The 14,751-nt window shown below is 27.9% G+C and overlaps 1 protein-coding gene across 4 annotated transcripts; it reads left to right on the forward strand.

The window, feature by feature from the left end:
* The first annotated feature begins 2,718 nt into the window (after window positions 1-2,718).
* On the forward strand, window positions 2,719-13,571 carry LOC111674529 (sodium/potassium-transporting ATPase subunit beta-2). Of its 4 annotated transcripts, none has more exons than XM_046956274.1 (7): window positions 6,096-6,233; window positions 7,288-7,447; window positions 11,256-11,396; window positions 11,461-11,580; window positions 11,838-12,130; window positions 12,192-12,360; window positions 13,045-13,571. In XM_046956274.1, exons 2-7 carry the CDS (start codon window positions 7,312-7,314, stop codon window positions 13,146-13,148), a joined length of 963 nt encoding a protein of 320 aa, XP_046812230.1. In that variant the 5' UTR covers window positions 6,096-6,233; window positions 7,288-7,311; the 3' UTR covers window positions 13,149-13,571. The 4 variants fall into 4 exon arrangements, with proteins under 4 accessions (XP_023290917.1, XP_046812230.1, XP_046812232.1 ...); XM_046956276.1 differs by having other exon boundaries at window positions 6,120-6,241; XM_046956277.1 differs by having other exon boundaries at window positions 6,121-6,550.
* Window positions 13,572-14,751: the final 1,180 nt, after the last annotated feature.

A 14,751-nucleotide genomic window follows, 5' to 3' on the forward strand; every position in this document is an offset into this window, starting at 1 on the left:
AAATGCGACGTAACTGTAAAATTTAATATACTACAATAATAACATAGATCAAAAACGAAACGCTTTAGATCAAGTAATAAGCACTAACAAAGAAAACTTACTAATGAACTACACAGTACTTAGTCTTTATTACAAAAAAGAAAATAAAATATAAATAAAAAATTTCTTCAACCTTAGATATAAATAATGAATGTATGATTAAGTAAGGTTGGATGGACGGACGGAGCGGTCCGCGGTTATTAAGATGAATGAAAGCGGATAAATGGTAGGATAGATGGATAGCTAGCTGGTGGGTCGATTCTAAATAACTGGCTAGCCACTGACATTTATTCGTAAATATAAATATGCATATGTGTGACAATGCCGTCCATATATACTTATGTTAATACAGCTTAATACATTTATTTAACAAATTGCACATGTATTTGTTAGAAAATATCTAAGTATTAGTTTAGCCGTTAGCTCTGTGTGTCAAACTTTAGAATATTAAATAAAAATTCAGTGTCAACGGAAGTAATATTTCTTACAGACAATTACTAAAGATTTAGACAGCAACAACACAAAAAAAAGATCATACATACTCAGATACGTTCATATATTTTCAGCAGATGAATATTAGAGAAATTATAAGCAGGAGCAGGTCTAGTTCAGTTTTCCAACGTTTTTTTTTTTTTTTTTTTTTTGTAAATTAAAAAGAAAAAAATAAAATAAACAACTTTTATTAATTAATAAAACCATAATAAAAATTTACTTTCTTTAATTGTAATGGTGTGCTTAGAAGTAGTATGTAGTTGTATATGAATGATTTTAATAATTGTTGTCTTGTTTCCAGCTTAAACTTGAATTGATTTACATTCAAATAGTTTTTGTATTTAATTTGTATTCATGTTTTTTTCAGAATGCGTGGGCTTTGCTGAGTTTAACACACATTTAATTTAAAATTTGGAAAATTTTAATGCTTTTTTTGAGCTATTTTTTTTTAAAGAAGCTTTGAATGATTTTCCATGTGGAAAAAATTAATTATTATTATGAGTTTCTTATGCCCTACTCTCCCCCAAAATTATCTACTTGTCATTTTCTCACAAGTAGATTATGTTCTATTTACATATAAATTAACTTCTTTGTGCCAGACTCAATTGAAAATTATGTTAAGTTGGGAATAGATCATAACTTACTCATAACTTACACAAAGCGATCGTAGGAATTATTCTGATCTTATCTAAACGAAATAGGTATAAATTTTAATATGTTACCCTTTCTATGTCACTCCATTTGGCTTCTTATTACTACTTAAGCTATATCCTTTTCTTCTATATTAAATGAATATCTGCTAAGTTGGCTCAATCTCAAGACTTCGAACACTTATATAGACATGATACCAAGAAACACAAACTAACATGTACCGCTTAGTTGACAAAAGAGTCTTCAAAGTCCATTTATGCAATAATGACTTTGAACAGATCAAAAATGGCGTCTTTCGACGCCATTTTTGATCTGTTAGAATATTACACTTAAATACATTTAGCATTATTTTGAAACAAATGTAGTAATCTACATATTTTTGCTCAAATTTGTGTCTTAAACTCTTTAGGAATTTGTAAACGTCGGAAGACTTAGCAAACTGATCATTCTATTCCTTGAGACTTTAAATAGCTATAATAACAAAAACTATGAGATGTAAAGAAGCAAACTTATGACCAAATCATGATATTTTTGATTGGTAAGAATGCGTTTAGCAATATTTTAAAGCAAACGTAGTAATCTCCAAATTTTAGTTCAAATTTATAATTCGAAGCAGGAACACGTCAATGAAATAAAACGTATCAGTAGAAATACTTGTTTTTATATTTTTTTCTACACTCAAAAAGTGGAGATTGCACCCTTTGTATCTATACCAAACCTGGTAAAGTATAAACTGATAAGATTATCTTCTTCAAAAGTGAGGGAATATTTAAACACTAGCATTTGTATGATCTGGATAATGTGTCTCCACTTTTCTGATTTGATAGAAGGACTAATTGGTACCGGGCGCATTATGGTTCCTAGTTATCATTTACATTTTCAGAAGAAATCTGATAGCTATTGAGAATATTTTGTCAGATTTTTTAAGGAATAATTATTTACAACTAATAAACTTTCTAATTTACCCACGCACTTTATATTCAAACTATGTATATCACTGCTACAATTGATGATATTTGGTACTTTGACGCCATCTGACTGAAAAAAAGCAAATCGCAGCTTTAGCAAGAATTATCACTGATTAAGAACGACGCATACGGACAACGTATGAGTGCGAGCTTTATAATTCAGCTGTAATTTCTCGACAACGCTCAGCTACATAGAGCTTAGCAGCGATCGTCTCTGTGTGACTTTAGACAATCATAATTTTATTTTATTTAACTTTAACTAAATCTGTACCAGTACAATGAGATAAACAAACGACAGCAGCAACAACAATACTAATAAAATAAGTCACAAATTACATTTTTTATTATATGCGAATACAGAAACTTTGTATTAGTTGTACGTATGTACGTTCGTCCATCTTGCTACATATATGTCAGACAGTGAGTAGTTAGTGCAGCTGCGTTTCAAAACAGCATCAGCCAGTGTGAGCTCGCTCCTCTAAAACTAAAAGGCGACTGAGAAAAAGTGACCAACGTTTGGATTTAGAATAGCAATTGTAAAACATTCATACAATTGAAATCGGGAAGCGTTGATCATTCGTTTAACGGTGGAGTCCTGAGTAGCACGCGAATCTCGGTCTCTTATAATTTATTAAAAAAAAAAGAAATACAAAAATAATATAACTACTACAAGTTAAGACTTAAATAAAGCTACTTAAAGAGGGACTTGCGTAATATCATTATATAATTGTTAAATAAAAAACCAAAAACCATCACAAATACAAATCCTTTAAGTGTGTGTGTTTTTTTTTTTTTAATTTATAATAAATATTTAACACTTGTCGATATTTTAAAAACTGATTCGAAGTGTTAAAATCCGTTAGGGGTTTACGTTTGACGGATTATCGTCCGCAGCGCAGTAGTCATCAGGAACGTTTACGTATTAAGGATCTATATTTTACCTTCAAAATGCCTACGGTGGCCGAAGAGTCTATTGATGCTTTCCAAAACTATTATGCCCGTCCACCAGAGAGACCCAAGAAGAAGTCTTTCAAACAAATGCTTTATGATCCCGAGACAAATGAATATTTTGGCCGAACCATAGAAAGCTGGGGTAAGTTATTTAAATTTAAAACAAATTTTCAAAAATTTTCTATAAGTTGTTAAAAAAGAAATTCTTTCAGTAGTTTCCGTTGCTAATCTATTAAGATTTATATTCAAATTTTTTGATTATTTTTATAAGACATTTTTATTTATTTGAAATTTGCCTGTTGAAAATCTACAATTTGCTACCGTCATCCACATATTTTGATCACCGCCCACCCTCCTTAAAAGTTTTCACTAAACAAAGAATATATCTATCTACATATGTGTTGATTTAGTTGTACGTATATATGTATGTTAGTTATAGTGTTTGAAATGATATCAATTAGATAATTGTATCTCTACTGAGATTTAAGTGTGATTTTCCATTACGTTTGTGACACTGTGACCTCTGTTTTGAATTCAGTAAATTTATTATTATTTTTTGCTCAAATGCATTGAAAACTATGTCGTTGTATGAGAATAAATGAATGGATGAGTGTGTGTTTTCATGAATTTAAAAATGTATACTTGTTGATTATGTAATTGAAAAGGAATTATATTGGTCATAATATTACTTAGTGAACTGAATAAGAAAATGTCAGTCAAACAATATGTTTAGTTTATATATTTCAAACATCATAGGATCTTAAGGAAAATGATCTCCGCAATTTACTTTATGTACATTACTAAGGACATATAACTATGAAATAATCTTAAAATTTTTGAAATTGATCGTTAGTTTGGTCTAAACTATTTATATCCTAAACCACTATAGTGGGGGTATTATGCGTTTGTGCTGATGATCCTGATCCTACACAAATGTTTAAGTATACAAACATTTTCAGAATATCTTTCTAAGTGGATTTAGCTATGCCTGTCCGCTTGTGCCTACAGGCCGCATTTTTCGAGATAATTTTAAAAAATTTGGTACACTTTATCCTAGCCTCCATACAACCATTCTTCCCAAAAAAGACTAAATGATATTGCCGATTTTCTTAATGATCGGGCCTTATTTTTAATTAAAAAAATAATATTTCCCTCAAAACCCACATAAACCATTTTGTGCATCAAAAATTCTCATAATGGGATAAAATTGATAGAATTTCTAAGATTTATTTCGAAAAAATAACAAAAAAATTATTAAACATGATGTTCTGACTATTGGAACTTTCAGTCTCTATTGAGAAATATTCCTACATCAGACTTCTTAACGGCGCTCCAATGTACACATAAGTAGGTCGACAATGTTTTCACACCCTATTAAGGAAGGGTACCTTGGGTTAGAACTTTTGTACTTAAATAATTAAAATCGATTCTTTAACCCTTTCGACTAATTTCATTTAACTCCTTTATATAATATAAAGTTTTTGAACGTAAAAATCAATTAATAAAATTTTGTAATGATGGAGCCTCATTTGAACCTAAACCCTATAAAAACATCTATCGGAAATAAAAAAAGATTCTGTCGAACATGCCCAACTATGCATTCTTATAACTTTTATGAAATGCTCATGATAAAAGCTTTTTGCATCAAGATATCTGAGTCTGCGCGGCCTTTTAGAGCAAAGACATCTAAGTATGCATAATAATTGTTTTCTTAGTAAAATATTTTTTAAACAAGCAAGAAATATAAACGAATTTTCAAATGTCAGTTAGTCTCATTGATAAAATAAGTATATAATGAAATTAAAAGTAGAATCTATTTTGAACAGATATTTATTTAAACCTATGTTTAATGTGTTTTACCAAATATTTTTGCAATGTGAACTTACATTGTATTTTTACTATTGCACAATTTAAAAAAATATTCCACTCAAGCAATAAATCTTTTATTTAAAAACTAGGGTTTTTTATTTGCACAATCAATCCACAAAAACGTAATGTGTAAACGAAGACATCCTTTAAGGGTGTCAAATAACATTTTTCAGTACAAACTAACAAAATGCAAGCCATAACAAACCTACCATACAAAAAACACTCACACACACACTTACACACAGTGTGTACAGTACCTGTTCGTAAATCTATTTTATAACAAAAATTTCATATATGTATTCCCAAGGCTACCTGGATTAAGGAATATAATGAAATTGAATATAAGTAGTTAACAACCCTTAATATTTTGCTTATTTTACTCGTAATACAAATTATACAGCTGACTTATAATGATACAAATAACTAACTACTTGTCCATAGTTGGAAAAGTACTGCTGCCAATTGAGTTTTTAGTACAATTTAGTTGATTTGAGTAGTTGTTGTTTTTAAAAATACTCTTGAGTATGGGAAATAATGACAACTATTGTAAATGAATTTTCATAGTGAGTGATTTCCTCATAGCTGTCACTCAATTAAAAGTGTTATAATTGTAAGAGCTCTTTGACAATTGACACAATAATACAAAAAAAACTATGAATGAATGAGTATTGAAATGTTTGTAAAACTTTTTTTAAAACACGTTGTATTTGACAATTACACAAATATGTAAATGTAAACATGTTAATGTATTTGGGTGATAAACATATAATAAAATAGTGTCTAAATGGTTACTCTATGAAAAGCTAGACAAAAGGGTGGGGTATGTTGCATATGTTAAATCTATATGTATTAGTATTTTATTATTGCACTTAAACTTTTAATTAAATTATTAATAAGTACTGTTAGTGTTATAGGTTGTGCTCTTAAATTCCCTTTTCATAATGATCTTGGCTTGAATAGATTTAACTCTCTGCTCATACACATTTGGTGTTTGTCCAATGAGTTTCTCTTTAACTCTTCTTTGAGTGAATTTAGTTTATTTTTGTTGTTCTTTGTTTTTTTGGCTGTTTCAATAATTGAGAATTTGTTTGTATTCCAAGCCATGTATCGTTTAGATACTGGTTTTCAGTATAGTATTAATTTTGAAACGCGCTAACGAAGCACTTTAAAGATTCTTTCAGCTTGTGTCAGTAAAAAACTAAATTGTTGTTATCGTTTTTGTTTAAAAGTCATTGGAGATTACTAAAAAATTCCCAACAAATTGTAAAAATATAAAAAAACATATTTTATAAAAATAATAAGAATATAAATAAATTTAAAAGATATTACCAATAAAAATTATTTACAAAACTCTACTATTAAAGCCGTATTTAAAACACGTTGCCTAAAGCCATCTCTGTCTTACCTTAAGAGTTTTAAACTCTACGAATAAGGTGTGGCTGGCTCTTTTAGCCAACTGCTTAGAAAAAAAAGAAAAGAAATTCCAACAAATTTGGATTTCTAAAAACAAATAACAAAAGAAAACAAACAATAAATAAATAATATACAAATTGCTCAAGAACACAACAAACCCTAAAAAAGTAATTTATTGTTTATGCGACATTTATTTTTAACTTTTTTTAAGATAAAAAGCAAATACTGCTTAACAAAAACAGCCAACAAATTAATTCAATAATTTTGTGAGTTGTACATACATATATATTTTCGTAATCAGCAATTTTTTCGATTTTTTCCCAAATGCACATTTCGTTTTAGTGCATTGACTTTCGGTTTCGGTTTATATTTGGCAAATAGTACAACAAATAGCAACAAATACAAATCTGCAAAAAAAAACCTAAAACAACATAATTTTTGAATATGGCCATGGTAGCAATATTAATTTTTCCGTGTAAAAATTTGTAAAAGAAAATTTTCATCAAAATAGTTGCTTTAAGGCGCGCGATCGTGTGTGATCAGTTAGCATTTTGTTAAAGTTCTTAACAAAATCAAAACTAATAAAAATTAAAAAAATTATTAAAAAAAACAAATTCAAAACATTTTAAATAAATATGTGTAAAAATAATTTTTTTTATAAAAATTAAAAAAAAAATAAAAATTACATAGTTTTTTAAAAAGTTTAAATAATTACAAAAATATTTTTTTTATCAATTACAGTGATTACATAATATCTAGTTTTATTTATAGCTATTTTCAAAATCATTTATGAATTATAAAAATTATTATTAAAAAAAAAACAAAACAAAGTTAAATTTTTATTTTATAATCATCTAAATCCGTCCTTTTTTTGGAATAACTCAAACATATCAAATATTTTTAGTTATTATTATAATAATCCCTCAAAATGTCAAAATCACGACCCATACATCATGCAAGTCTTGAAGAGTTCCAGGTGCGTCGAAAAGAGCCCTTCAATTTAAGCACATTTTTATACAATGCCGAAAAGGGCACAGTTATGAATCGAGATAGAGCTTCTTGGAGTAAGTTTGTAAAAAAAATTATTTAATAGTAGTTGTAGTTATTTTTGATTAAAAATTTATTATTTATAAAAAAAATTCAAAATTTTCAAAACTTTTTCTCTAATTTATAAGAGAAATTGAAAACTTTTTCAAATAACTAAGTTAGGACTTAAATATCTGTTTAATTCTATATTTTTTTTTTCTAACCCAATATCGATCGCAAAATACGTGTTGCTAGAAAGTTATGGAGGCAATTTATTCTGAAAACTCTTAAACTGAATATATTACATCCTGATTTCTAAACATTTATACTAATAGTATCTGATGATTGCTTGCCCCTGATTCTGGCCGCTATGACAAATTTTTATATAATGATCAATGATGATATCTGATGTTTCCTTCTCTATGATTATGGCCGCTAATGAAAGGTTTTACATAATGATCTATTAATGTAGTTATCACCCACGTAACGTTGGAATGTTATTTCTCGGTTACGATACGATATTTGAACATTATTTAGATGGTAGCCTTGCAATAATAGGGAGAGTATTTCAGCTGTTTATAGCCCTCTCAATTTATCTTGTTTCGTCCGATTACTTTTGTATATTTAAACCGGTAGTCCAGTGTAACATCATACATCGAACTTAATGATTCCCACAGAAGAAGTCACCCATAGCCGGTATTCACTTGTCTATGTTTCGAATTCAGTCCTAGTTACATCGAACGACTTCATTAGGTTAACTTCCTTACACTCTTTCCCTTTATAGCAAGAACATCACTCGAGTAGTATACATATGATACAGAGTATTCGTTTACATTACAATATTGTTGTAAGATTTGAATTTATCAGCGGATATATACCTAATTGCCTTTTAGGTGTAGGAAAATATATTGGCCTTGGTATCCATAACAGAACGACTTTCGACTTGATATGATTAGGTAGTCAGTAGTGTATCTTGTTTTACTGGATTTCAGTGTAGATCACAAGACAATAGTTACTTATTAAAAGTGACTTTACCAGAAGAAGAAGAGGGCAATTTTCTACATATTTTACTTATCCGTGGTTAAGGGGAGCAATATCAGTTTATAATTTCATCTGTCCCCACAGAATATAGACATACGAACTTACTTTATATTGGCAAAGTTTTAAGAAACTTCAGATGCTGACAATATCACTTTTATCACAAGATATTTGTTTAAAAATTCCGCCATTGAAGTTGTAATAATAATTGATAATTAATTTAAAAAAATTCTACAATTATTATTCTTAATTTCTCGCAGACAATTAAGTACTTGTTGCAACAATAAAGGGTTAAACATAATTATTAATATTTTATTTAAATGCTTTTTTTTTAATTTTTCGTTAGTTTGCATAACAAAATGTCATCAATTGTCCACGAATAATAAAATGTTTTTGTGTCTTACGTAGCAGAAAAAAAATTTATTTATTTTTACAAACATTACGTTATTTAAGAGAATATTTATGGGCAGCGAAATATTATGTTTGAATATATGTATATATAGAGTAGATATTGTACATCTATGTGCATTATAGAAAAACTTAGCCTTGCAGGTTTTTGTTGTTTGTGGTGATCATCATTATCATCATCATTATCAATTCATATATACACATGAATATGTCAAATAATTGGACACAAATTGGGGCACATTTGGTTTGTTTCGGCTAGTTAGTACATTAGAGGTCTACATACATATTTACATACAAGAACATATAGACATTTCGATAAGTAGTTGGTCACAAATATCGTTTGTCACCCTACCCAGGCTTTTAAAATTTGCATTTTCCTTAAGCTATTTTCTCACCGTTCATGCTAATTGTGGCAATTATTGTAAATAACCAAAACCCAGAGGCAGGCAGAGTAGCATCAGTATAAGTGCATTTGTTACATTTGTGTATACAAAACAAGGCGGGATAGATCACAACCAACTTGAATAATGAATGAAAATGTTAAAGAGTCATATACTAAATGCACTTAATATAAAAACATTTTCAAATATTTTGATCTTGTGAAATTAATTTGAAAATGTTAAATGTTTTTTTAGTTTGAACAGGGTTTATTTTTATTATTATTATTATTATTGAATGTCATTAGGCAAATGTCAAATACTATTTAAATAAAAAAAATCCCACAATATTAAACTAATTAATAAAAACTTATTTAAAAAAAAGAAATATTTTTCGTCAGTACTTTTCATTTAAATTGAATTACTTGTAAAAAAATTCAGGTAACTGTATTCTAGGAAATTAGTTGTATGAATCTTAATATAGAGACAGAGCTGGGATTTATTTTTTTAAAAGCAGAAAATCTTTTTATAGGTTAAAGTATTTCAGACTATCCTAAAGACTAGATGGCTAGATTAGTTTAGTTTATTTACTAATATATAAATTAGTCTACTAACGAGCCAATGAATTGGTCGTTTTGCTAGTCCTTACTCTAGTCTACTAATTAGTTATGAACTCGTCACAGTCCACACAGTAGACTACTGTATAGACTAATGGCTAGTCTATTGTACAGTTTATTGATTAGTAGATGGAGTAGTCTATTGACAATTCTATTCACTAGTGTATGGACCAGTCTTGCTATTCTATGGACTAGTCTTTGGACAAGTCTATTGTCTAGATTATTAACTAGTCTATGAAAAATTTTATATTATTGTATTTTCTAGTCTATGGTCCAGTCTATTAATTAATAGTCTATGAGCTAATGTATAGACCAGTCATTATTCTGTTCCATCAGCTGGTTTATTAGTTGGTCAATGGACTATTATATGAACTAGTCTATTCAATCGTCCTTGAACTAGGCTATTTCCTAGTCTGTTGTTTAGTCAGTAGATTAGCTAATAGATCATTTAACAAAAAAAAGTAACATAAAAAGAACTTGAAGGTCTTGAAGGTACTACGTTTTTACACTGTTAAAAAATACTAAAAAAGTACAGTAATACTAAATTTTCCATCCCTGTTTTTAATTGTTATTAACCTGCATAGTAAAAACCGAAGACGCGTTTTTTCTTAAAACAAAGAAATTAACAATTACTCATTCTGGTTTAAGAGGAAATATCTAAACAACATGGTCCGGTACTCTTACTACCGCTCTCTTTTAAAGTTTCTCTCAAAGTTCTGTCTAAAATTGTTCATTATTATTCATTGTTCATAAATTTTCACTCAATTACTCACCTGTTTACCACCTTTAAGCCAAAGTTAATAACTCATAATATTTGTTTACAATTCAGTTAAGAAAGAGACAACTATATAATGAAACTAAAGTTGCCATGTTAATAAAAATTCTAAGTATGGCAACATTTTTTATAAACAACAGTAAACACTTTATAAACAAAGTAACTTTAACATGGCCTCATTTCGATATAAATGATTACTCTCTGTTTATTTCCCATTTCCTATACAAGATTTTTAATTAATTTTTTTATGGTTAACCTCTACAAATTAACTGAAGCCAGAAGTCAGAGACACACACACACTCAGCATGTACCCCCATTTATTAAGCAAACAGACAAGACAGTGACAATTAAATTATATGTATGAACGAGCAAAGAAATTGTTCATGTATGCTGCAAATAAACAATAATTTTTTAATAAAATAATTTAATCAGAAGAAGAAACACAATGTGCTTAACAAGAATTTGATCTAATTATAACTAAAAAAACAATGTTTAGTCATTTAAATGTGTCATATTGGAAGCTTAAGTCGCCTTAGTGGTCACTCTTCTCTAAGATTTTATGTCTTTTTATACTTTCAAAATGACTTATTATATTAATTAATTTGTAAACTTTTTCTTCTCTTTTCTTTAGCAAAAATTGGTGTTTTCTATACAGCATTCTATGGAGTTTTAGCAGCGCTGGTTGCCATTTGTATGTGGGCCTTCTTTCAAACTTTGGATCCTCGCATACCAAAATGGACATTGGATGGTTCGTTAATAGGAACAAATCCTGGTAAATATACAGAATTAACATAACAAAACTAAACAAATAATAATCAATCTTAAATAATCTCTAGGCCTTGGCTTCAGACCACTACCACCCACAGATAATGTTGAAAGTACATTGATCTGGTACAAGGGTACCCATCATGAAAACTACAAACAATGGACAGATGCTTTAGATGAATTTTTGGATGGTATGTTTATTAACTTAAATAAGTACTTGCAGTCGTTTAGCTATTTTTAGTTTCTATTTTTTTAAGAATTGGTTTTATAACTGATAATTATGTCAATGTTAATAATTATTTAAAACAAACACTTGTTATTCAAACTATTAACTATAACTTTTATCTATATAAGATGTTGACCATGTGTTTTCAAGTGCTGATTTTATTTTTGATTTAAATGTAATTTTTAATCTATAATTATTATATTTTCCATTATAAATGTATAGTTTACAAAGTACCCGGTTTAACACCCGGCCGTGGTCAAAACATTTACAACTGTGACTACAATCAACCACCACCAAAGGGTCAAGTATGCGATGTAGACATTAAAGCCTGGTCTCCCTGTACCAAAGAAAATAACTACAGTTATCACAAGAGTTCACCGTGTGTATTCTTGAAATTGAATAAAATTTATGGTTGGATACCGGAATTCTATAATGATTCTTCTGATTTGCCCGAAAATATGCCAAGAAATCTTAAGACCTATATTGCTGATGTACAAAAGAATCAATCACATAAGGTTTGTATGGTGGCGATTATTATAAGTTAAAATTTTTAATGTTAACTCTTTTTGTTTTCAGATGAACACCATTTGGGTTTCATGTGAAGGTGAAAATCCTGCTGATCAGGAAAATGTGGGTCCAGTAGACTATTTGCCTGTACGCGGTTTCCCCGGCTACTTTTATCCCTATCAAAATTCAGAGGGTTATTTAAGTCCTTTAGTGGCTGTACATTTCCAAAGACCAAAACGTAAGTTGGAAATTTTATAAAATATGCGTTTCACTGAACAAGATTAAAGATATAGACATTATAACTAAAACTTTTGTTAAAATTGTTGTTATTTTTGTTATATTTAAAATACTAAATATATATAAGAACAGACCAATAGGTCTGAGCGATGCACACATCTGGAAAAACTTGTCAGAATAAACCCATAGCTGATCGAATAGTGTTAATACTAAGTGACTTCTATTCTCACGACTTTTCACATCATTAAATAAGTAGATTTTTTGTTTTTTGTGGGAACTTGGGTTAGTTATGAACCAAATTCTTTAGAATTAAAAAAAATCTTTTTTAGAAAAGTTTTTACTCATCAAAAACTTGTTTGTGTCAGATTTCATCAAACCATTTGTGTGTTTATGTTAGTCATGAACGATAAATTAATTTTCGGATGGGGAACCATAAAAGATGACCGATTTTGAACGATTTAGCTCTTTCCGTTTAAAGTTTTCAGACAGATGGACGGACATAACTAGATCGTCTTAGTATCTAATAAGGATCTTAAATATAATAGCATTTATTGTTCTACGACAATTAGAATGACAAGATCAATATTATGATATATTAATGAATAAATAATCTTTTTTATATAGAGAACGTAAAGACTTTTAATATTAAAAAACAAACTTAACAATTTTTTTTCTCTTTTTTCAGGCGGTATTATTATCAATATTGAATGTAAAGCATGGGCCCGCAATATCATACACGATCGCAAGGATAAACTGGGCTCAGTACATTTTGAACTTTTAATAGACTAATATGTGTCTCTTTTCAAAGCTTTTTTAATTATAAATATTTAAATTATTTTTAAATTTTACCAACGAACAATTCAACAAACAAAAATAAGCACAAATTTCAATAGTTAGAAAAGATAGAAAAAAAAAAAAAAAAGATTTTATAAAAAAACTTATTAAACCTTAAAAAGAAATACCAAGCACAGTTTTATTAATTACAAATGAAATTAAGAAAAAAACAAACGAATTAAAAAAAAAATAAAAAAAATAATTGTTGTTACTTTATTTTAAAGTAAACTGCCATTCACCAAATATTTAAACACACAAACCAATCCAATTACACAAATTACTATTTATAAATATAATTATTTTTCTTTTTTTTAAAAATAATTTCGAGTGTATAAATTGTTGTTGCTAAATAAAGATAAAGTTATAAAAAAACAATAATTATAAAAAAAAATTAAGTAAAGAAAAGAAAAGAATCTAACTGGGCATAAAAGATATAAAAAAAGATGAGTTGTAGCCTACAAGTACTATGTAGTTGAGTGTGTGTGTGTAAATTTACCCCACAAAAAATAAAAAAAAATAATTAAATATAAAGTTATTTTATATTTAAAAAACACTATGATTATAAAAAATCATAAAATTTTGTTTAAATATTATTAATATAACTACTACTATTATAATTTCTCTTTTTCTCTCTCTCTTGCTTTTAAATGTTTAAATTTTAACGAAAATTTTAAACAAACTAAAGAACGAAAAACAAAATAATTTAATTTAAAAAATTTAATATTAGTGTCATGAAAGCTTCTAGCAATGTACAAGTTAGTTTAATCTCAAACCGCTCAAAAGCCCCCAACTTCCCAATGGAAACTTCCCAAAAGTAAACAAAAGAAACACATCCCCTCCCTTATTACATAATATATAGTTACTGCATACATTATTATGACGATTAAAAAACAAATTCAAAATTAATTTTGAATGTTTATTTTTTTTTTAATTAATATTAAAAAAATATGATTTAATTTTTTTAAGTTATTAATAAAAATTTAACAAAATAAAAATATATTGCGAAATTTGTTTTAATTTTTAACAATAATTAATTTAAGTTTTATTTAGCAAATAAAAAAAAACTATTTATAAAATGAGCTTTTCATTTGAAAATATTCAAAACCTTAATTTCCATGCAAAAAGCTTTTCTTAATTGTTTTAAATATGGAAATACTAACAGAGTTTGCATAATTATTGCTAAATCAGCTTTAATCCAATTTTCTGCCAAACAAAGCTTGATTAAAAAACATAAGACATTGCGAAAGCTTTTTTTCTATAATTTTACTAAAATACTGACAACAAAAGTTTAAGTTAAATTGAAGTGCATTGTGCATCAAAAAGTGCATCAAAAATGCTTCCTTATCAGTTATGCTCAAAATCTGTGACAACTTGGAAAAAGTACAAAAATTGTTTTTAAACAAAAGCTTTTTCTGATCGATTTAAATTTAAAATAATAAAAGATTGACATATTGCTAAATAAACTTGAATACAAGCTTTTTTCCTTTTTTTGTTTATTTTCTTAAAGTACAGACAAAGAAAGCATTCGATGAACAATCTGCTTCCAATATTCTTAACC

Source organism: Lucilia cuprina, chromosome 2 (genome assembly GCF_022045245.1).
Source record: "Lucilia cuprina isolate Lc7/37 chromosome 2, ASM2204524v1, whole genome shotgun sequence".
NCBI lineage: Eukaryota > Metazoa > Arthropoda > Insecta > Diptera > Calliphoridae > Lucilia > Lucilia cuprina.